At 36.5% G+C, this 24,461-nt stretch overlaps 2 protein-coding genes across 5 annotated transcripts in view; both read right to left on the reverse strand.

Annotated features, from left to right (window-relative positions):
- Window positions 1-12,752, reverse strand: part of csnk1g1 (casein kinase 1, gamma 1) — a 28,295-nt gene extending 15,543 nt beyond the window's left edge. For all 4 annotated transcript variants that reach the window (XM_041968286.1, XM_041968221.1, XM_041968136.1 and 1 more), the window contains exons 1-4: window positions 12,550-12,752; window positions 7,481-7,889; window positions 7,272-7,312; window positions 5,951-6,020 (exon numbers count right to left, since the gene is read on the reverse strand). In XM_041968286.1, the coding sequence (XP_041824220.1) occupies window positions 5,951-6,020; window positions 7,272-7,312; window positions 7,481-7,667 (298 nt within the window). In that variant the 5' untranslated portion in view covers window positions 7,668-7,889; window positions 12,550-12,752. The remainder of the gene's footprint in view (window positions 1-5,950; window positions 6,021-7,271; window positions 7,313-7,480; window positions 7,890-12,549) is intronic.
- Window positions 12,753-13,896: 1,144 nt separating this feature from the next.
- On the reverse strand, window positions 13,897-23,740 carry LOC121643687 (sorting nexin-1-like). The gene is made up of 15 exons (XM_041991243.1): window positions 23,593-23,740; window positions 22,964-23,111; window positions 19,925-20,049; window positions 19,748-19,814; window positions 19,506-19,549; window positions 19,278-19,419; window positions 19,094-19,172; window positions 18,827-18,902; window positions 17,942-18,055; window positions 17,412-17,505; window positions 17,055-17,260; window positions 16,626-16,769; window positions 16,150-16,230; window positions 15,269-15,340; window positions 13,897-15,127 (listed from the first exon to the last, which is right to left on the reverse strand). Exons 1-15 carry the CDS (start codon window positions 23,710-23,712, stop codon window positions 15,077-15,079), a joined length of 1,563 nt encoding a protein of 520 aa, XP_041847177.1. The 5' UTR covers window positions 23,713-23,740; the 3' UTR covers window positions 13,897-15,076.
- Between the last annotated feature and the right edge of the window lie 721 nt (window positions 23,741-24,461).

Below are 24,461 nucleotides of genomic sequence, written 5' to 3' on the forward strand. Positions count from 1 at the left end.
ACACTTCTGAGCAGACAATTGTTTGTTTTGTTTTTTTAAACATATAAACGGTTTACACAATCTGTAATAAAACAATGAGTTGCTTGTGGTAAGCGAAACAATTTGCAAACACAAAAGTAAAATATCATTATCATCATTACCATCATCATAGAACACATAGGGAAGAAATGTTGGACAAGCAGCCACTGGTTCTTTTCTAGGTTTCTGTTTTGTGTTACACAAAGAATGAATTATCAAAAATGAGTAGATAAAAAAATTGAGCTTGATGAAAAACCTATTATGTTTATCGGTTTTTAGTTAGATTGCCTTAAAGTCTAATATAAATTTTGATCCTAACTTAGTGTAACTTGTCAGTTTTCTTTAATAATTATTATTATTATTTTAATTCTAAACATGTTAAAGACATGACTTGCCAGCTGGGTAATGGGAAGGAAATTGCAGCATAAAAAGAGGCATATATGCTGTTAGCTAGCATATGGGAATGTAGGAGTCATACTGTGCTTCATCCTGTGTTTCTGAGCACCATTATGTAGTTCTGTGGGTTGCTAATTGTACCACAGGAACGCATGCCTTAAAACCCGACTGTGGGAGGCATAAAAATGTTTCAGATTGGAGATGTGCTGTAAATACGTGGATAAATAGATAAATTTAGACACAACTCTTCAAGGTTATCACTAGCAAACGACCATGATAGCATGCAGCAAAATAGACTGTGTGTTACAGAGTTAAACTTTTATGGAAGCGACCAACTTTGTAGGTACCACTTTATTTCAATCCAGTTTTCTTAAACTCAGAACAATGATTAAGTAACAAAATATGTAGACAACAAGCTTCCAAGCTTGCTGCTAACTGTCAAATGTGCTTTTTTGTTTTAAACATGTAGTCCTGTTACTTTGTTCACTTCTATGCTAGTTGATGTTTAATGATACTTTTTTGTGTACCAGGGCAGCCGTATTCATCAGCATGAGTGAGATTGGTCATCTGTCTAGCATGTACATTAACGAATAAAGAAGGAGATGTAGACAGACTCTAAAAAATTACTCATTTAGCCATTTAGGAAACCGATGTCATGATACCATTCAACACTAATTCAGCATTTTTCCATTCCCACTTTGCTGCTTTGAAACTGTTACAAGAGCAGCCATAATTTAGGTAGTACAACCATCCACCTTCACCCCAGTAAACCCCACACTGTCTCTAATGTCCCCATGTGTATGTTTGTGTGTATAGCAGAGAAAACACATGTACTGCATGAATGTGTGTGAACACATGAGGAAGCACTTTGCAGAAACTAGCAAAGCTTAAACCTGTGCTATTTAAGTGAGGACCATTTAACAGTCTGAACTGTGGCAACCAAGCATGACCACAGGGTCATGACTAGTCAATTACAAGTTAGCCACTGTCCCACAGCGAACCATGTTTTATTGTTTGTTATAGTCTAGCAGCGACCACAATTTACTTAATGACAACCATGCTCAAACATAAATCATTACTATAATTAAGACTGGAATAAAGATGAGATTATTTAAACTGACCTTTTGTCAATAACATTAATGTTTCTAATAACTGGATATGATATGTGTTATAGATGGAAGGACCCATCTATGTGATTTTGGGTAAGACTAACCTTATCCATAGATTGAAAGCCTATAGGGTCATTATTGCAGATTCTACAGTTTTTTTTTTGTTTTTTTTTTTGTATGTGCCTTAATGCTTTATTTTATTTGTGTTTTGTTTTGTTTATTAGAATTTTTTAAACGAAATAAAAACAAAATAAAATAAAAAAAATATATTAAGACTGCAATTTTTGGGACTTCAGCAGTGACTTAATTTTTTAACTTGGGTTGGTTACATTCATATTTTATACTACTGATGTACATTTAAGACAGCAGGCAACTCATGCTAGGTCTTCAGTGACTACAGAATATTTTATGCCCATTGTGGAGTACAGCCCATTCCTGTGGGACATCAAGCTTGATTCAATAACTGCATGGCAACTTTCCCCTTAACTTGCACTGATGACAATCTGCTCATTGATGGGAACATTTGACATCTGTGCCATTTGGCTCATCATTTTCATTCTGAGGTTCAGAACTGCAGGACCAGCATTTGGCTTTTATTCTAACAAAATTGTGTATATTGTGCTGTAAATGTGAAATTGTGGCAAAATAAAGAAAATTTGAAACAGCTGGCAACATGATGAGATTGTTTCACTGTATACTGTGAAGATAAGATTTTTTAACTACATAGCAACTCTTCTGGTAAAACAAATGTTTTAGAGAATTAAAGTAGAAAGGAAGAATTAGGTAATTGTTTTCATTCTTGAAATAATTTTCCTTTAACTGAGCTGGACTGAAAATATAGTGGGCCTCTTTAATTTCTTAAACTTCCCAAAAACACTATTCTCAGGTTCCTTTCATTTTCATTTTTTCACTCAAACCAAACTGCATTCTAAGATGTTTACTACTTTGGAGACGCAATGGTTGGTGTTGTGTTTCACGAAGAGACCTGCTTGAAATTACTTTTAACAGCTCAAAAGTGTCCATCCACCCTAAAAGAAAAGAAAAACCTCATCTAAACCCCCCTTCCTTTGGCAAAAAAAAATACAATCTTACCATCTTGTGAAACCAGATCAGCATTCCAACTTTTAGTGTATGAAAGAATAAACACAAGAACTGTAAGGAAATTTTTTGTTTTTTTAAATTCTTAATTAAATCAACCTCATTAATATCCAGTGACAGTTGGTTATGCATCAGAAAACAACACCTGACTGAGCATCTGAGTCAAACTACATGAATTCATAAAGACTCAGTCACTCGCAGACTGAAAACCACATTGGCTGCGAGTAATGTGGCCCAGCACACAGCCAAGAAGAAATGAGGTCACGTTATCCCATCTGGAGGAGAGGACAGAGGTAGGTTAGTACTAAAGAGGCAGACCCACTCTCTAAATATTTAATGAGTTTCCGCACAGTTGGCCTTTTCCAGTCTTTGCCTTTGCAAAACAATAGCCGTTATACTCCCAGTAGGGTTATCATATGCGCACACAGAGCTTCAAAAAGCTCATCAAGAATCATATACCACAATAAAACTGCTTATTTTCCATGCGAAACTGTAGCTGATGCTATCCAAAAACCTAACACTGACACCACTGCTTTGTAAAGATGCCATTAGTTGATAAATTACCAGCCAAAATATGCTCTAAACTCACCAACAGCTCTAGTTTAAACGCATTTCAATGTGAAACTTCAATATGATTGTTTTTAATTACCAAATTTTACCATGACAGGAACAAATAACTACTAAAATAGTTATTTCTGTGTTCCATTGTTTTTAGCATTCTCAGTCAGTCATCTTCTTGTTGGTCATCTTTCAAGGTTGTGCACATTCATGAGAAGAAAGGCACACCCACCTCCACTGCTCAGTGTAAGGCGGAATACACCGCAGTGATCACGGCAACGCTTTCAGTGTCAACATGTCACACAAGAAATGCTTCTTCAGCTGTGAGGGAAAGCTAAATTTGTTCAAATTCCCAAATGAAACAACAGTAAAGACAGTAATGGATGGAGTTTGTTTTTGGGAGCTAGCCACAAATTTACATCATCGTTTGTATTTGTGACTGGCACTTTACCGAACACTGCTGGATGAATAAGGGCAGGTACAACGAGGGGTTTGTGACCAGGCTTTAGGTGAAAGGAGGGTCTGTTCCTACAATCAAGGACTGCGTATCTGATCCTGAGCCACAAGCTTTAAGTAAAATCAAATAAGTTGTCCATTCTGTTTTGATAATGTGTGAGCAACAGCCAAACTGAAGGAATTAACCCACACTGAATGCTACCAGCAGGTAACACACATCTAATGATAACCAGAAAGTTAGCGATCAACACTGTAGATGGAAATTCTCCAAACGTAACAACCAGGCTATGGTTGTATAGGTATGACATGAAATCCATAGTAAAGAGTTTTTACACCCAGCGTACCTAACAGTTGTCAATATTTCTATACTGCTGAGATAGCTAGACAATCTGTCTATGGTACCATCAACACTTTCAATGACTGGTTATCTTCATTAGTTGCTGACTACATGGCTCATCTTGAAAGCTTCTCAAAGAAAAATATGAAAGTAGGGCTGGGCGATTAATCGAATTTTAATCACAATTACGATCTGAGTTTTCAACAATCATAAAAATTAAATGACCCGATTACTTTTGTCCTTCGCAGTTTCCTCTTGTGCCGTTTTGAGTTGCAAATCGAGCACAGCTACCATTGCAGCGCTCTGGTGCAGATTCCCCCCACAGCTCCAACTGCTTTAGTTTTATTCAGCGCTAGTTGCAAACACCTCGCCAGTTAAGGGCTAGACACACGGGAGGCGATGTCGCTTCTTCTACATAATTTTCTATGGAAATTGTGCAATGAGGCGAAAATTGCTGCCCCCCTCCAGCCAAGCGACAGGCAACATTCGTGCATGTGAAATGTTGCGCTCGTTCACATAGATCCACCAGCTTCCAGAGACACAGAGACAAACGTTAAAAACAAACATAACTTTTTTCTCAATTAACACAGTGAACAACCCGGGATTTAAGAACCTCATCTACATTTTGGACAAACGACATCACTTCCATCTCAACACCACTTTAGTCGAATGTCTCTCCCTGTCCTGTATGATGAGTGTGGTGAGGGTGTTGTGAAACACGTGGCTACAGTACAATGTCTCACCACCGCTACGGACCTGTGGTCAAGCTGCACCATAGAGCCGTATATAAATGTCGCGCTACATTTTATTGACGCGGATTTCAACGTGAAAATGAAATGTCTCCAGACTCATTTTTTCCAGATCACACCGGGCAGAACATAGCTGCTGGTCTGGGACAAACAAAAGCTATGTGGGACCTAGTAGAAAAAAAACTAGTCTGCCTTACCACAGACAAGGCTTCTAATGTCACACTGACACCTCCCCATCACTCTCTTTCTCTAATTGTGTTAAATAATCGAGATCTCAGTTTCAATCAAAATAATCATGATCATCATTTTTCCCATAATCGAGCAGCCCTATATGAAAGTTTTTATTACCATTTGAATAAATATTGCTTTTTCTGCTGTCACACAGTCATTTAAGAACAGTTCAGTATTTAAAAACAAAAATTAAGTCCTGTTGATAAAAAACCTTGCTTCAACACACTAACTGAACAATATAGAAAATCACTTAGCTTTAACAAACTTAATACATTTTAGGCATATTTATATTTAGGTCTACTGCAGATGAGGAAGTTTATGTTAAATTTACCCTGGATTGTAGTTTGTGCCTTTTCAATTCTGTAATTTTTTTCCCAACATCATAATGCATCATTACTTATGTTTTCTCATGACCAGTGTTCCTCTTTCTAAAACAACTTTCTACAATGAAGCCAAAAGGCCAGACAATTGCCATTAAAATATGTAGGCCAACTGCTCTGTCAATTTAAGTAGCACGATAGATAGTTAAAGCATCATGCACAGAGGACTGAGTTGTATGTCATGCAGCCAAAATCACAGAGGAAAGGGGAAAGTTAACCAGGAAAGGGGTCAATACTGAATACTTTTTGTTAAAAATGGACTATATGAACCTTTTTTTTTCAGTCAGGAGATCAAATAACATGTATATGTTTTGTAGGTTAAAAAGATATTTCTTTTCAATTTTTAATACCAAATCATCACTAAACAAATTTTTATAGAGAGGTTATTATTTTAAACACTTCATATAAATGTAGGCATTCATGGATTACAGTAAACCACATTCTAGGGCTTAAAATAAGCTGCTGATCCAGCTCAATATCAACACGTAACCCGAGTTGAGTAATGACTTGTTGTGGAAATGATGCAATCTTTGGGACAATCTTCCAAAACAGTAAAATCATTATCATAAAAGTCACATATAAACACCAAAGGGAATAGAAAAACAAGTCTAATCTCACCTGTATTTCCCAGAGTTTTGTAGAACCGGTACTCCAAATGCAGCTGTGGTGCCCTTGACTTCACAGGTTCCTGCACAATGAATGCAACAAAAATCAGTGATGAGGGAATAAAGTTTAATTAAAATTTAGTTGTCATGTTAAATCAGTGCAGATAAACAAATACATCATACTTTGTAATAACTTTGAGATAAATCAATGTCACATTTCTCATTTTGCAGTTCCTACAATTTCTGCTCAGTTGAGTCGAATGTTTTATTTTTTAAGCTCATTAAGCTTAAAATATAAGAGAGAAGTAGTAGAAAACTAGTTTGGTGAGCTTGCTTATTTTGATACTGTCAACAAAACCACCAACAAAAGGAAGGACACATTGATAAACCTGTCATGATAACAAATTTTGCTGTGCGATTAATTTTCCCAGAAATTATCGCGATAATATTGCGCAAAGCGATAATGTTGTCATTTTGAGACCATTTTCAATTAATATATTACAATGCCATAACAATGCAAGTAAACCCTTTCAAAGATCAATAAACTTTAACTTGAGAGACTCAAGAGACTCAAATGCATGAGTCTCTTGGCCAATGTGTGAGAGTTGGCAGTCCTGTAAAACAAATGTGGCATACCGGCTCGCACAGGTTAAATGGTTCACCACAGTCTCGTGCTGCAACTTGCTGCTGTCAGGTATGACACGAGAGAGAACACTCCGCAAGAAACAAGAGCGTTCATTCAAGATACTACATAGTCAAACCTACTGTCATACACAGTCTATGGTAAAGTAGGAAAAAAAAAAAGGAAAGAAAAAAGAAAAACTAATGAAAATTATCGCGGCCGACAAACTCATCACGCTCATTATTTCTTACCTTGTAATTAACTGACTTATTGCATATTGTGACAGGCCTAGACACTGAGCTGAGCTGGCTGAGCATCTATACACAAGTCTCCAAAACCAGAACAGCCACATACAACTACCTGAACTCACCAGTACAATCTGAACAAGTGCAAATCTCATACCCGCATGATTTTGAGCCATATTAATAGAAATCATGTGACCCTATGGATAATTTGTTTGTTGTTATTGTTACCTTTTTAATAAAAAAAGAAAAGTTATATAAAGTAACAATCTATTTTATACTGTATATAGTTAAGCAATGTGTTTTTGTTTTGTTTTTTTTTTTTACTTTGGAATTGTTGATCCTGATTAAAGCCTGCACCAATCCTATGTAATAAGAAAGTGCTTTAAAAATGAGTAAAATATATTTAAAAAAAAAACAAAAAAAAAAAAACCAAGGGAGTCAGTCGTAGAGATAAAGTGAGCACTTACCAGTTTAATAGCAACATACTCATTTGTGTAGAGATTCTTACCTGAAGGAAGACAGTAGAGTAAGGACATATTTTAGATCGCTTTCTTAAAATACGGCACCACTTAACACTGTACAACATACATGTGTTATTTTCTTCTATATCAATTAACTTAATCTTAAACTTCAAACTTTGGAACATTAATTATTACAAGATTCAAATTCAACTTACCAAGCTTCAATTCACCAAAGTTTCCACAACCAATCTTCTTCCCCACACGAAAATTAGGCCCCACCATAAGGACACCTGATGAGCTTGAGGAGCCAGATGGCCGGGACGAGTGTCCACTTCGACTTCCCTGGGAAACTTTGGTGCTTCTTGCTGGCCGCTCGCCATATTTGTCTCTTTGTTGATCCATGGTATGTACAGCACAAGTCAGCGGGAGCCAGCAGTGATAAACAAGAAGGCCTCCTGGGCTGGGCCCACCACAGCCACAGCCCTGGTCACTGGCAACACCTGGATGGCACAATTACTCTCATTGGCTAGAATCTGGGGAAACTAGTAGATACTCCTCCCCGACCTCACCATGTCACCATTAACAGTTGTTGGGCCTCAACATTTGTCACAGAAAGATGAAGACCTGTAATAAAGAATACGATAGGGAAGGCATAAATTATCCATTGACATGAGCACATAGGACAAACAAGTATAGCACTCACACAGTTGCTTCTTTATGTGAATTTAATAATATTCCCATTTAACATACTTTGCTGAGGAAAAGGAAACTGGTAGGCTGAAGTTTTCAAAAGACCCCCCTTTACCAAAAGCTGCAAAATTCCTTTAAAAGTATTTGCAACCACAACAGCACCAATCACAAAACGGGAACACTAAAAGTAATAAAATTATTGGCATAATTAGCTCTTTGCCAAACAATGCAAATATAAAGATGACATGCATTTACAATCTTTGTCCCTTACATTTTAAATGCAACATGTATTGATGACTAAAAACTAAATGCAAAAAAGATTAAATTAAATTGTGAAACCAGGATCTTATATAGATAACATGTTTCTTCTTTCACTGTTGTTTATGCGTAAAGAAATGAATATGAAAAAAGTGAGTTACCGATCTAAACATAGTTCACTGGTAGTAAGCCACACAATTCTTTAAAATGACTACACAGTGCTAAACAGGAGTAGGGGCGGTTCAAAGTAAAAACACTTCTGGGCTTAGAAGATGGCAATCAGATCACAGTGGTCACAGAAAACACAGCAACTAGTTTGAGCATCAACACAAAACTTAAGTCATAGTTTGTGATCATGAAGGCATCTTACCACCCACAGCAATAGCCTGGCAGACAATGCCATTGGAGAATATTATGTAAACAATTATATAAAGTCATGACGGCTTGAAAGGACAAGCTTAACTTGACTGACATTAGTCTGATCCCTTAACTTACATCCCTTTGACTACTGAACACAAAGGTAGTTTTGTGTGCTATCAAATCATTATGAAATATAAAGGTCTATCAACAGAAAATTTATGGGGATATCCTATTTTGTTTATAATCTTCAGCAAGTTAGCCTTCTAAAGGAAAATGAATGTTGACAAAAATTGGGCAGACTTTGCTTGTGCAAACTGTCCAAATTATCTACTGAACATTTAAGACAACTTTTATTGTTTCAGGGAATGGATAAACAAATAAGCAAATAAATAAATAAAACCCAGTCACTACTGTTCTCCTGACAATTCTGTAATTTCTGTGCATGGAAAGACTGCAGCTAAAGTACTGTGTGTGGGTTTCTGGATGACTCATGCTCAGTATTGCCTGCGCAGATCTCAGCATCAAAGACAACTAGTTTGCTCTCAAGGGCAACTGTGCACTGTTGCTATTACATAAAACCACGAACAGAACAACACAACTATAAAAACAGGTTTGTAGAAGAGACCAGTGGTGAGCTGTAACAGTTTCCATTGTGCAAATAATGATTTGTGGGCCATTTTTACAGAGGGTGCACAAGTGTTTAGATTAGCTCAGCTCTCAGTGTTTTTTCTTGATTGAAGAAGTGCTTATCCTATTCATGCACAAACTCACAACTCAAGCTCCTGTCAACCAGTTTAAACTAGATACATTACCACAGATTATATCACAGTCACGGCTGTTCACTTTACAGCCCACAAATCAATTGCAGCTGTATTATCCATGCAGAGATCATTATAAAATGCCCTAGCCCTAAAAGAGCTTTAAATTTAGGTTTATTCAAAGTTGATTCTACTACTGGTATTTGCTTGTTCATGCAAGTATCATTCATTTTATCAGCAGTATTGCAGGAGCACAGCTGCTCTGCATTTTAAACATGTTCAGACATGTCCAATATGAGGATTACCACAGAGTAGTAAACATAGTGGTACAATAACTTAATGATCATGTTTTTCCATTGTTAAAATTTTTTCTTGCCTAGTTTGAGTGCATGTTAGGAGCATGAAAACATTTTTGACGTGCTAAATGAGACTTTTTTCTTTAGTTGGGCAAAAACTAAATGCAGCTCTGGATGGGGGAGGGGGGGCAGTGTAATTTCAAAATATCAGGTACTGAGTTCTGTAAAAAAATTCTTTAGTCCACCTAATCAATAAAATGATCAAATGAAGACCAAAAGTCAAGAAAAGCACTGCAATGTTCCTGTGAAGGGGAGGAAAAAATTACCTTGAACTTCCACTGGCTAAACAAACGGAATGGAGAGATAAAAGATGGGGATTCCCCAACCTGTATTCCTGCAGAGGTGCTATGCCTCCTGATAAATGAGGGTGTTTCATGATACACACCTTTTGGCACCCTATAAAACTATATGAACTACCAAAAGATATAAAAGGATTTTTATCAGCTCAATAGATTTCTTTTATTGATCCTTTCCTTAGTGATGTATTCAACAAGTTCTTTAAATATACTGTGTGCATATACCTAACATTTTCATAGTACACAGAAAAAAGAAGGCAGACAATTAATTAAGGAGGATATAGATTTATGAAACCAAAGCCCAATGGTTGATCTTGTGCACACTGTTATAGTACCATATAGCTGACACATGCTTGGTCTAAACAAAAACAAGATCAATCCATTAATTTAGGGTTTTATAACAATCCCCACCATCTTTTATTCTATAAATTTGTCAATTTGCATAAATAGTATTCTGAGAGCATTGGTTTCATAGTGCTAGTTTAATACCAAGGAGAAATGTGGAGAATATAAAAATAAAAGACATTTACAGAAGTGTCTGCAGCATAAAAACATGTGCAAATGTTTGATACTTTTAACAAAAAAATGTTTATAGCTAATTGGTGTAATTGCAATGTCAAGTACCTATCCATAATTATTTAAATATTTTAAAGAATGCACTTTGCCATGCTTGTTGTTTCTCTTGAGAAAATACAGCTGTCTTTTGTAAAGCTGCTACCTTGGCCAGGTGTCCCATGTAAATAGATTTCTAATCTCAATGGGACTTCCTGATTAAATAAATGTATAAAAAAAAAAAAAGAAAAAAAAAAGGTAATAACTATTAATCATCCTTCAGAAACACAGTAAGATGACAATGGGAAAAACTCCAAAAACCTTGAGTCTGCATCTTGGGCCAAGTCCAGTCCTCAAGAGCTACTATCCTGGTGCATCCCTTCTCTAACACAAGTGATTAAAATAAATGGCTCGTTACCAGGCCTCTGCAGAGTTGAATGACATGTGGATAAGGGAATACAGCCATTGGATTCTGGTGTTTTGGAGAAGGAATGCATCTAAAAGTTGCAGGATAGCAGATTTAGAGGACCAGACTTGGGTACCCCTGGTCTACATATCTGCTGGTCAAAATACTTTGAGGTGTGGCGAGGTGATTAGCATTTATTGAAATGACTCATCTGTTGACATCTTATCATTATTATTATTATAAAAACATAATGTCTCTGAGTGCAGTGATTAACCTTCAGTGGAAAGATCAGCCTGTGAGGGGGGCCTGCCAACAGTGCAGGCTCCTACTGTGGCTGTGCCAAGTACCAGCTGCCCGTCTTCTCTTGTGAACTATAGTTGGTGGGAATTTAGATTATACTTCTTTTTTTCATACATTTATTTATCAAACATTTTCTACACTAAGTATCACATTCTCTTTGTGTGCACCTGCATCCTTGACAATTATCTCTTCCCACCAAAATATCAGTTTTTCAGAATTTGCAATTACTGTATGAGCATAAATATAGTCCACCTTTCTGAAACAACCTATACCCTAATTAAGCAAAATGCAGCTTTAGTAAAGATATGGTGGCAAAAATAAACTAATAAGTGAACATTTTTTAAATTTATCTAGCACACATAAATTAATTATGGAGTTTCCAAAGTAGAAGACTGTAAACAATGCGCTTGAGTATGAATTCTATTTTATCATAACTACTGTATTACTAAATAGAAAATATGGTAACTACATTTCTGGGGTGGGTAACTTATGTCCAATACACACTGTTTCAGTTATTTAAATTCATGCAAATGATCAAGAAAAATAAACAATAACTATTAAAGTCTATCCACTAGCATAGAAAGAAAGGGGGAGAGAAAGAGAGAGAGAGAGCTCATTGCAACTTTACTTTTAACATTTGCATCTGGCAATATCAAACTTCTACCACGTCCTAAATCACGAATCCAAAATCTGCTATCCAGTCTGTGGAAAACTGTTTCCTGTAAATAAACACATCAGTGGGAATAAGTTTCTGTAAAGGAGAAGTGTTAGGTATAGGTTAGCTGAGGTTCATATAAAGATGACTGATAAATTTGTAAGCAGGCCTGCAGTTGAATCAAAACAAGGAGGCGAGTTGGCAGCTGTGTGCCAACGTTTCATGGACAAAGCCAGCCTTGGCAGTCTATCTTAAAGTGGTGGTCACGTCGATTAGTAAATGAATTAACCATTAACCAAGTCAAATTACCAGATTTCCAACACGAAACATGAATAACCAGCAATACAGATAAGGTTAGCAAAACATTACTTAGCCAACTGGTCTGCTAAATATATATATATTCTATGAAAACCGCAACACAAATATTCCCTTGTTTGGCAGATGCAACCTAGTAGTCTAAAGGGCAACAACAAGAGCAACCATTGTCTTTGTTTAATATTGACGCCGAGCACCAACTGATGGCTGGGTGACAGCTGGACTGAGCGCAACAAGGAAATTAGCTCCGTTAGCAACGAAAATATTAGCTAACAGCCAAAAACCTTCCACCAAATGCTGCTGTGCTAGTTGACCGAAGACAAACAGAACTGACTCACCTTCAATGTGGCAAGTTCAGACCATTAGAGCGCAGCTTGTGTATTCCTCACGTCAAAAGTAGACGAGTGCCCCGAGCTTCATAAGAATTTTTTGCTGCGCTCTACTTGTTACTGATGTTTCAAGCTAACGGCCGTTAGCGGGTCTCTCCATTCTTCGTCTGCCTCCGCTGCTCGTGAAAGGTTCGAACACACCGGATGTAGAAAAACGGCACCGCCCGCTTCACGAGGCACACTTCCAGGTCACTGATACTGGCTAATTAACCCTCAAGGTGTTATAATGATGTTAGGATTATCTACTCTGACATTGTACAACCACAAATATATCAGTTTGCAGCTTCAAAGTTAGAATTAATATGTGTCAAAATAATACTGCGTGGTCCAACTAGAAAACAGCAATTAAGGTCAATATAAACACACACACACACACACACACACACACACACACACACACACACACACACACACACACACAAAGCCTCAATTTTTTTTTAAATTTCTGTCTCTATCTTTTATCATGTATTTGAGAATGGCTTCAACACCTCTGACCTGTTCTGACACTTCTCATGATCTTATGAATTTGTACGTTTTAAAGTTTTTTCCCCCCTTTAGCAATTTTGATATTTCGATGACATTAAACTAGTGCTAGTAACTATAATTTCTTTCTACATATATTGTGCTTTACTATGTGCAGTTAATTGCTAAGTTTTTACAGTTGTATATTAATGGCCATTTATAGTTTTTATACATATGTGTGTGTATGTATACAATGTTTTTAGTCTTCAAATCTTTTAATTTCATCACTTTTGTTTCTCTTATGTAAATGGGTTGTACTCTGCTTCTGGAAATCTAATTCCCTTAGGGTACCTGCACAAGGGTTCAATAAAGTTCAATTCAATTCAACTAAAATGAACTGAACTTCTGTTCTGCTTGTGTTTAGCCAGCACCCCCTATGCAAAGGATTTTGAACTATGATCAATCTACTTTAGTGAAATACAGATATTTCAAAATCAGTATTGCTGTCTTCAGTTTTCTTGAGGCTGTTTATATGTGGATTATCACACGACAGAAGAATTATAAAGCCCATCTATGGTACGAGGAAAGCACCAAATTTAAGGTGAAATTCCAACAACAGCACTATTTAAACTGATTTGGCCTTAAGAAGGTTTGAAAACACAAAATAACTGCAACCAGAGGGTCTCCTGTTTTTTTGTTTTGTTTCCCAAGTTTAGAGTTAGGGTTATCATTAGTTGTTTCAATAAACAAAAGTCCTATCAATAAGACCAACAGATGTATTAAAAACAAATTAAAATAGGCTAATTCTAAAAGACTCAAAAGCAGTGCCCAAAATGTAATCAATCATTTATTTTGTGCATTAATCTGTATAACATTTACAGGAAAATGTATCAGCTAATGCAAAGTGGTTACAAAAATAAAGCACATTCTTACGTAAATATGACATGACAGAATAACTACAATTTATTTTGAAAACAAGGGATCATATCATTTGAACTTCTGTTGACATTTCAATGTTGAACCAATTTATCAAAAAAAAAAAAAAAAATCAAAACAGGATCAAATCAAAACAACAGGATTTCTATGATTTCGTTTAAAGGAATGCACACATGTGCTTGTCAAGAATCCTTTACTTCATGCAGGTTGTAAACAATCTCTCAGTAGTTTTCATTTAGCTCGCTTTGGGCCTCAGTATCTGACACAAAATAAAAGTAACTGTGGAAGGAACGGATGAATACATAAACGTGTAGTATACACACATAAAAGTGTAGTATACAGGTTTATGTAATACAAAAGCTCCGGTAAATATACAATCATAGAAAATACCAACAAAGATTGCATTATCAGCTTGCACTTACTGTAACTTTACAATTGTTTCATCATTTTGTAAAAACTTTTGAGAAGTCTGTAACCTTTTTAAATCTGTACAGTAATGATTTTTACTATCCAAACTGTACTGTGCGATACTTAATGTGTTAATACTTTTGATATATTACCTCAGTCATCAATAATGGTGTTTCAGTAAAAACAAACAAAACAGTCTTTTCCATCTGTTGCCATCTCACTTAGTGCATCAAAACCTTATGACAACTAGACATTAACATCTGTTAGAGTGGAATGGCATCTCATGTAAACTATAGACAATGTTAAATATGGCAGTACCTCGATATTAACACTAGAATTTACTGGTTTAATAAAGAAACAAATACATAGTCCACTGACAAGACAGTGAGTTTCACAGGTTAATCTCAGCTGGAACTTTGCTTTATACCATCTTTACATCGAGAACAAAAACAAAGAATTACGTTAAAGACATGTTGTGTAAATATGGTAGCTTATTATATCAAAGTTTTGTACAAGATAAAAGAATATACTGTAATTAAAAAGTAAAAGAAAAATGGATGGAAGTTTCTTGTGTGTTTCAAAATCATCCTCTCAGCTCCTGGTAAAGAGGTAAAGTGTTCAAAAAGGCAGTTGGGTTCTTAAAAAAAAGGACAATCTCCCGCTTCCTGCTTTAAGCTATTGCCTTCGCCTCAGGTAGGAATGCTTCCCAAAACTTTATAAGCTGGAATAAAATCATGGCATGAGAGACAAATGCTCAGTTAGAACATGTTCTGATGATAAAATAAGTTAATAATGTGAAAAATAATAAAAATTATAAATGAAAAAACTTTGAGTATGATATTTGATATAGTTCAAGGATTACCCGCTGCTGAGACTGCAACATCGCCTCCAAATATTTGATTATTTGGCTCTTGAAGTCCTTAGCCTTTTCTTTCTGCAAAGATAAAAGTGTTGCCATGTTTCGAACTCTTAAGCAATGTGAGTGCCAGATTGTGGAAACACCACCTTCTTTCACAGTGCATGAAGAAGAGTATTTTTCTTGAGTACAAAACCTATGGCATACCAGGAATCACTGAGCCAAATCATCACATTTATTGTGGACAGGGCAAACATGTTTCAACTACAAGCAGTTATCAGCCTTTTATTCTTATTTAAAGTTATTATTTAGAGTTATTTAAAGCAGCTGAGCTGTCTGTGCCGTCTTCTTCTAGTAGATTATTACCCTGAAGATTTCAACAGCTGCAAGAACTGCAGTATAAAGAACTTTCAGCTTGTGGCCTTCATCACAGTCCTTGTAAAATGTGTTCCACAGAGGATTTGCAAAAATTAAATATCTTTAAATATGTAGCTATGCGGTCCAATTTGTTAAGATATTTCACTAAAAGCCACTAATGTCAGGGAGAAACATCAATGTCTTTGCAAAATTCAAGGTAATACAACCAAATGCTGCTGAATTATATACCACACCAAAAGTATGAATGAATAATACCCTGTATTTAAATTAAACCTTTGACTGGAATACTTATCTTCATGCTCAGAGCTTCCGTCCTCCACAAGAACAGTTACATATACTGAAAAGAATATGTAATTACCCACAAGACTACTTGAACATGTTTTTTCATGTCTGTTCCAGTGATCCTGATCTCACAATAAAGTTCTTATGCTGCAAGCGCTGAAAAAAGGTGAAAAACACAGTCCCTATAAAAAGTATGCCATTAACCTGTGGCACTGCAGGCTACGTACCTCAAATCGAAGAACCTCTTTGCGTACAGTCATCCCAATCCTGTCAAAGTCTCTCTCAAACTGAGTAACCCTCGCCTCCCACTAAGGACAAACAGCAGGGGAAGACACAAAGATGTATTGAGGCTTAACATTTTCCAACATATTTTAATTTAAAAATGTTACTCTTACTGTTCTTTTAAAGCAGAAAATATGTCAGCTGCTAATTCTACATGTTGGACAGTCACCTGCCAGTGACGCTAACAGTAAATAAACACAAATGCATCTAAACTGAAAGCAGATGTAAGGAAATGAAAAAAGGTTCCAGGTTACCGCTACACTGGACTAACTGAAAACTAAACATGACCAAACATAATTTGTTGTAGGGGTTTTTATTTAAATTTAGATTTTATGTGATATAAAATAAAAATACTCTACTGCCTCTGCTGGTGTCATTTTGACCTTTGAGCTGCAGTAATCCTGTGGTCAGAGTCTGTTACCTCAGTGATCTCTTCTTTGGCCTGCTGCAGTTTGTCGGGTTTGTTAGCCCACAGCAGCTTGGCCTCGACCTCTCTCTTCTTCTGGAGTGTGCTTTGAGCCTCCTGCCATCTTTGCCATGCTCGCATGCGCTGGTCAAAACACCCCTGTGGACATCCATTTCAAATTGGTTAAAATAGTATCAACACCTGAATACTACACCCGAGCAAATGGAGAACAGAATGCAGTAAAATTGTTGGGTCAGATTCATATGTGCACTTATCAGTTGTCTGATCTTGTGAGTGACTAATGCAGCAATTCCAAGCAGTAAAAACATTTGATGTATGACAATTTTATAGGTGTTTTTTGTGGATGGGCATTTTTTGCCACAAAAGTCACCAAGGGGTACAAGTGTTGATTTACTTGCAAAATTAAGACGACCATCAGCTTACCCGCACAGCACCCAGCAGGCGAATGTAGTCACTAAGCAGCTCTGCAAAGATGTAGAAGTCACTAGCTGCCTGCTCCTGATGCAGCTGCTCCATCTTGTCCTCCACCTCTGCCAGTTGCGACAGGGCACGCGACAGGGCTGTGTTGTCCTCAGAGTTTCCCAGCATGGCCATACTTTTGGCAAATATGGCCGTGTTCCCACACAACTCTGGTGTTTGAAGAGGAAACACAAAACTTCTTCAGATTGCTTGTTTCATCCTAAAAGATGAAGCAGCTGGACTAGACTTTTTTCCTGAGAGGAAACATTTTTATTGGAAAAACTCTGCAAACAAAAGTCAGGAAAGGGAGATGTAACTCACCCTTCCTGTGATTGACGAGGGAGTCGACCACAGCATGAAGCTTCCTCAGATGCTGCTCCTCATTCTCCACTTCCTGGAACTTGTCCTCAAACCACTGAGACAAACATTGAAAAGAGAGTTATATATAAAAAAAATAATAATATTATAAACAGTGAAACTGTTTGTTTTGCCATCATTTATATCGTGATTTTACTACATAACATAGCTATCAAATTTATTATACTTGTATCTAAAAATGAATCCAAGATTGTTGTATTGAAACTATATAGCTTGATGCATTCTGACATTAGTTATCAGACCAATATTATTTAATCATAATTAAGCTTTTTGTCTACATTCCCCTGACTTCTTTATTTGGACATTCATCAAGTTACTGATCGTGTTTTCTGGTGCCATAGCTGATCTAAAAAAATTTATACCACAATGGATTTCTTGAATTATGCGACAGAAATAATTTCCCAGAAGCAGAACAGATGTGTAAAAGTAAACAGTTGGACCACAGTGAAACACGTCATCCAGAATCCTCTTACAGTGTCAGACTCATTCATCTTGATTGTCATCTTGTTGACAGCATCCGATGCCTTGTTAATCATTTTGAGGAAACCAGCTCCACTCAGTGCCTGGGTGTTTACAGCTCTGGGCAGCTAAAAATAAACACAAAGCACAAAAGTTAGCTTTTAAATTAGCTTTGTAATAAAAAGCTTTTAAGAATCTTCACTAAAATGCAGCTAATTTATGTTTACTTTTTAACTCGAAACTAAAACACACCCTGGTGACACCTAATGTCAGAAAATACCTTTGCAGAACATTTCTAATGTCCTGCCACTTCACGTTATCTCCAACAACTCCAAGTTCATTGCCACACAGATGGTAAGCCAATTATTTTATTTCTTGCTTTGTACTTTGTTAATAACCATCAGTTCTTTATTTGATGTTTTATATGACTGGAAAATAAAATTTATTTGTTTTCTTCATTTTATCCCAGTAAGAAGTTGGAACCTCAGATTTTCACGTGTCATTCACTTATATAACTTTCAAACACTCCAAAAACTTGCATTTGTGAAATTTTGACCACCAGTTTTTAATATTAGCTTTATAAAAGTAAAAAAAAAAAAAACAAAACTCTGTGGCCTGACTGCAAATGAGGGAAATCGAAGTATTTTACAATATAACAACCAATTAAACACTCCAGTGTGTGCTGGTGTGAGTGCTTGGGTTATTTACTATATGTCGTCTCATGCAATAAAAAAAATAATAAAAATACACTTCAGGGGTTATTAAGTACAATTAATGTTAAATGGGCCATTTCAAATCCAGTTATAAATTTAGATAAATTTAAATAGTTATGACCTTTGCTGTGGACCCTTAAGAATTTGTATCAGCTAATAAAAAAATTTTAATCTTAAAATACTCACATCTTCTCTCTCCAAGAACTCACGGACATCAGGATCTTGCAGTAAAAGAGGGTGAGCCACCACTCTTTGAAGATATCTACACAAATCATAGTGGTATCATTATGGAGTAAGAAGTGTTGGAGCAATAACTAACAAATAAACATGCACTCCAAGACTGAGCCTAGTATGGTGCATAAACATATCATCACCTTAAAGATGACCCACATATGAATATTAGTGATCCAGTTGTTAATTAGTAATGTTTAAAATGAAAACATGCACGGCTACCTCTCCAGAGCTGCTCTTCTTCTTTCGACAAACTCCACTGACGATGGGTCGTCCATTCCCACCTTCACCTTGGTCATTCCTGTTGGTTCAAACAGAAGTCATAAAGGGAAAACAAATAATAATAAATAACAAAAAAAAAAAAAAAGACAAGCATAAATATAAATAAAAAGACATGGCTGCCCACCTACGACACTCTTCTCAGGTGGTGGTGGAAGGATACAGCCGTGGAGCGACTGCTTGACTGACAGCTTTTCATAAAGACCCAGGAAGTCGCTGAAACGCCTCCTAACAGAGAACGTCTTACACTTAAACATGGACAAGGAAGTCTGGACGAAAACACAGGAAGATGATGTAAGAACCAGAGTTGTGTTAAAATAAACATTTAAGAATCAAGACAAGCTTAAATACAGACCCTGGTTGATACTTTGTAGGCCATATATGCATTCATGCCATCTCCTGAAATAAGCAGAAATATTAAAGAAATGTTACAGTCAAGAATGAATGAAATTTCCATCTGAAGTTAGTATTAAAATAGTGTAAGTTGCTAAAATGAACTATAGCCATTAAATTAATCCTATAGTGTATTACAATACTTTCCAAATGACAACATCTGGATGATTGCAGATAGCTGTATGACAGTTTAACTGAACTGACCAACTTTCTCGGGGTTAGTGACAGCAACATCAACGTCAAAACTATCCTTGGCCTCTTCCTCCTCCAACTGTAATAAAGAAAACACACTGATACAATCTGAAATCTGAAGATAATTAGCAGCTTCAACAGCTTCAACATCTGGCTGCCAAAGCTGTCAGGCTCAGACATGGCCTGTACCTGTTCGAGGGAGGTGGGCTGCAAAGCTGCCGGGCTCTGAGAGAACGAGGAGGCGGGCCGAGGGCCAGAAAGCTGCTTCTGAGAAGAGCTGCCAGACTTGTCTGTGCTTAAATCTGCCTGCGCCTCTGGAGACAAAAAAAGAAAATAGAGAAGAATAAAAGAACAAGATGAAAGTGCATATAACACAGGGTCATAAGCTAAATGACAATTACTACATTAAACCACTGCAGCTTTATTTTTGTTCAGTAAAAATGACTTGATTTACTACAGATTAATAAACATTTACTACAGATTAATCTTTGCACAAGTTAATTTCACAAGACTGCATTTGAACTAGGTGTTTCACAGTTACGCTTTCCTTTGGTTTCCGTGTAGTTACTGAAACTTCACAGGCGTGTAGAATCAGCTCAAGACAGAAAATAGATGGATGGAAAATTTACTGCATGGGGAATGCTGCACAGTCTTGTCAGCAAATATTTGTGGAATAATATAATTTTTTATCATTTTTCCTTTTCACATTACGACAACAGCTATGATACAAAACAATGAAGGTATGGTTTTGGATGTGACATTTGGTTTTAATTCAACAAAAAAACAAAAACAAAAACAAAACTGAATTGCTTTAAAAGCTAAATCAGTTTTCTTGACTTAATGTTATTATTGTCACAGGCTCAAAAGCAGAGATTTGTGTCTAATGTTTGATACTAAGAGGTTATTTTAACATTTATGCTGAAAGTATAATATTGTTGGTTTTTATATATTTTTTTTATTTAGCTATTAACATTTATTTATGCTACTATGTATCTACCTCACAAAAACCATCTCGGCTCATTTTTGGCACCACCTTATGTCAAAAACATCTTCCTTTGTTTTTTTTCAGCCATAGAGGACCATCATTTCTGCTTTTTTCATTTTTTTTTGTTCTTGTTAAACTTTGGCTGCTCCTGATTGGACAATAACATCAATTTAAGCTATCTAATTAAACATTTGACAGGAGAGGCTTCATCTTAATTTCTGGGTTAAAATAGAGGTCTCTCAGCAACATTTATTGCTAATATACATGTTGCTAAGCATCTGTCTATCTGTCTATCTATCTATCTATCTATCTATCTATCTATATATATAAAACAAAAATGTGATCATCAATGTTATCACGGACCACTCATTGTGTATTTACCGTATAGTCTCAGTTTAAACACTACATTTTTCGGTGGGAAAAATATAAATGTCTGGAAAACTTCTGTAGATCACCCATGTAGGAGTGCCCAGCTCCAGTCCTTGAGGGCCACAATCCTGCAGGTTTTCAATGAGTAAATGTGCAGAACTTCATAGGCTATGGGAACAATTTAATTTGAGTCAGGTGTATGAACAGGGATATATTGAAAACTTGCTGGACAGCAGCCCTCAATGAGTGACTTTGTATACCTCTGACTTAAGGTGAACTACTGATCACAATATACACGACAGAGCTACACACTACTGATCCTAAGAAATTGTTGACATATAAACAATGGTGTTTGGGGACGCTGGAAACCTAGCGGAGTTTCAAAGGTTAAAAATGAATTTAATGCATGATTTGAACATTATATAAAACCCTAAACAAATCCTGATCCAACTGGCATCTTATAAAGAGGAAGACTATGTCATTTTTACAGATGTACATTAGTCTAGAAGTTTTCTGCACATGTTCTGAAGATGCTGGATGTCCGGACATGACAAAAATGCCTATAAAATTTGATCTGGAAATATATATAAATAATTACTTCTAAAAATGACACAATCTGTTTGTTGACACTGAATACACATCAAAGTACTTCCATGGATGCCAACACAAACCAGTCATCATTACAGATATGTGGGGGGCCCAATTTGCCATTCTTGATGTGCTGTGTACAAAACACCTATTTATACTGTGTAGTTTTTGCATCCCGTCCTTCCACATGTGTGGTCTATACAGATGCCACGTCAGAGTATTTCCAGCTGTGAGTGTGCTTCTCACACATCTACACATCAGTGAAAACATTGTAATTATAAAATGCACAATACTGCTAGTTCTGTAACAATGCAATGCTTGCTGGGAGAACCTGCATCCTGGTTTTCACAGGAAGAAAATAATCTGGTCCTTAACAGGTCATAAATTAAGGCTTTAGAAACAACTTACTTTTTCATTCATTCATTTTCTATACCGCTTAGTCCAGTTCAGGGTCGCAGGGAAGCTGGAGCCTTTCTCAGGAATTAGCAGGTGAGAGACAGGGTAGACACTGGACAGGTTGCTGGTTTATTGCAAACTCCACATGACAAATTATACAGTGTTGTAATTTATTTTACAAAAACACAGCCATAATACAGGTGTGAAAATCTATGTACGCCTCATATTTCAAAAGCTTGTAGAACCACCTTTAACAGCAGTAACTAAGTTGGCATTTCCTGTACAATATTATCAGTCTCCCACATTGTTGTAGGGGCTTTGGCTTATTCCTCTTTCAAACATTATATTAATTTATGTATAGCTTTTATAACAGCTTAAGAATTACTGGTAACAAAAATAGCTTCTCCAAAATCTTTGCTGATGTTTTTTCTCTTTGGTATAGTGCTGACACACACCTTAAGTTTAAGAATTGCATTAACAGAGGTGCCCAACCTTTTTGATAATCAGTTAATGAAGTGTATTTAATCAGCAGCACCTGGCTCCAACTTACCCTCTTACTTCCTATGGAAACAGTAAGGCAGTACAGAGTTTTCCATTCAGTGTTTCAGTAATTTAATTTAGGGTTTGTTTATCAAATAATGACAAAGTGTAACATGTCATGTGTTGTTGTTCAGCCCAGGTTATGTTTAATTCACTTCAAGACTTGATGACCAGCTGTTTGCTTTTCTCTGTTATGCCAGAACTTGGAATTGAAAGAACTAAAACTACATGGAGTAGATTAATGTAGCATGAGCTAAACTTCAAACAAACCATCCTTAAAGCACCCTGCCTGTGATGTGAAATTATACACATCAGGGCTAATTTCAAAGAACTCAAAGAAATGTACTAACCTGCAAACAGATCATTGTCATCATCAGATTGAACCCCGTTGGACTTGGCAGATGAGGCGCTGGTCGCCTCTTCGCTGAACAGATCTGCAGGCTCTTCACTGACTCGCTCTGGCTGAGAAACTCCTCGGCTAACAGAAACCGGGGCACTCTGCAGACACAAGTTTAATAAGAGGCACACCGAAGACAAGCCAAGACCAAGATAACCGGGAATAAGAAAGAAGCTGGGTGGAGTCACGTGACCCAGACATGAATAAAAAAGCACCGAAACGTTTCTAGGTTAAAAAGTAATAGTAGAGCATGTTTAATTGGACAGTAAAGCAAGAGGGCCTCAAAATGATCAATTAATCAAAAAGAAGGACCACCAAGCTCAAAACAATACGAAAACTTACAAGTAACTCGTCAAAAATGCTACAAATGTGCGCTAAAAACTAACTTCACACAAGCTTCTAAAGCAAGCGTTGGTTTTTTTAGAGAAAACCAGACATTTATTGATAATGAGTCAGAGGTTCTGAGCTATTTCGGATGTCATGACTGCAGATCAGATAAAGGGGCTAACTTCCAGGCTCTGACTTGCCCACAAAATTCAGACCAAATTAAATAAATTAGCTGCGACAGAGCTGGAAACGTACGTTACTAACGAAAATATCTTCTCCCTCGTCGCTATCCCCATCTGCCATGTCAGGTAAGCCGGGTTCTGGATCCTCTGTTGCGGGAAAAGGAGGGGGGTTCCGATCTGAGCTGGCCGCCATATTCCGTGTTGTTAGAGCCACTGACGTCCCAGCCCGGAAGTGATGGTGTCGATGAATGGCTGCAGCGACCCCTGCTGGCCACCGACTCATATTACAGTTTATTAATCAGCGCACACTAACCTACATATACATACATATACATATATATATATATATATACATACATACATGTATATATATATATTACTCAGAATAATTGGCTTTATTCTACTGCTCTGACCAAATTAAGTGAATTCTAAATAGTCTGATTTCTAAGGCTAAACAAAATGTTTTTATAACTATCAATTGAAGCACAGATTTGCAGTACAAATAAGAATTAAACCAGCAGTGAATGATTAAATGCCTAATCTATTTTATGGAAGTCTACTAGATTGTATCATCCATTAACTGACCTTACCTTTGTTTATACTTAACTGGAATGAATGGGGGAAGTTGACAAATGCTTCCTCATGTCCAGTATACAGTTTCAATTTATTCATCTGACTTACCATTTCTTCGTTTGACCTTGACTTGGTGAATGGGGCTGTGTATACATGGACTGAAATCTACATTTCATTAAAAAAAATGTCAAAAATTTTAATTTGCGATCCTGATATCCAAACGATTAAAAAAAACCTGTTAGACCTTTAGATAAAATTGCTAATATGTATTTTTATAGTGTAGTGAGTGGAAGCTGTCTCATAACAATGACACTTTTTTCTGATTCTGCATAGTCACTTTGAATATTTTACAATTTATGTCATGGTTTA

The sequence above is a fragment of the Melanotaenia boesemani genome, chromosome 1 (assembly GCF_017639745.1).
Source record: "Melanotaenia boesemani isolate fMelBoe1 chromosome 1, fMelBoe1.pri, whole genome shotgun sequence".
Classification (NCBI taxonomy): Eukaryota; Metazoa; Chordata; class Actinopteri; order Atheriniformes; family Melanotaeniidae; genus Melanotaenia; species Melanotaenia boesemani.

Bases quoted from the DNA above. Each gene is read 5' to 3' on its own strand.
- LOC121643687 (XM_041991243.1), bottom strand. From the start codon at position 23,712: ATGGCGGCCAGCTCAGATCGGAACCCCCCTCCTTTTCCCGCAACAGAG. The intron at 19,173-19,277 runs GTGGGCAGCCAT...TTGAACCAACAG, and splicing joins ACCTGAGAAGAGTGTCGTAG to GAATGACCAAGGTGAAGGTG. The intron at 15,128-15,268 runs GTAATCCTTGAA...ATTTTATTCCAG, and splicing joins TGTTGCAGTCTCAGCAGCGG to CTTATAAAGTTTTGGGAAGC.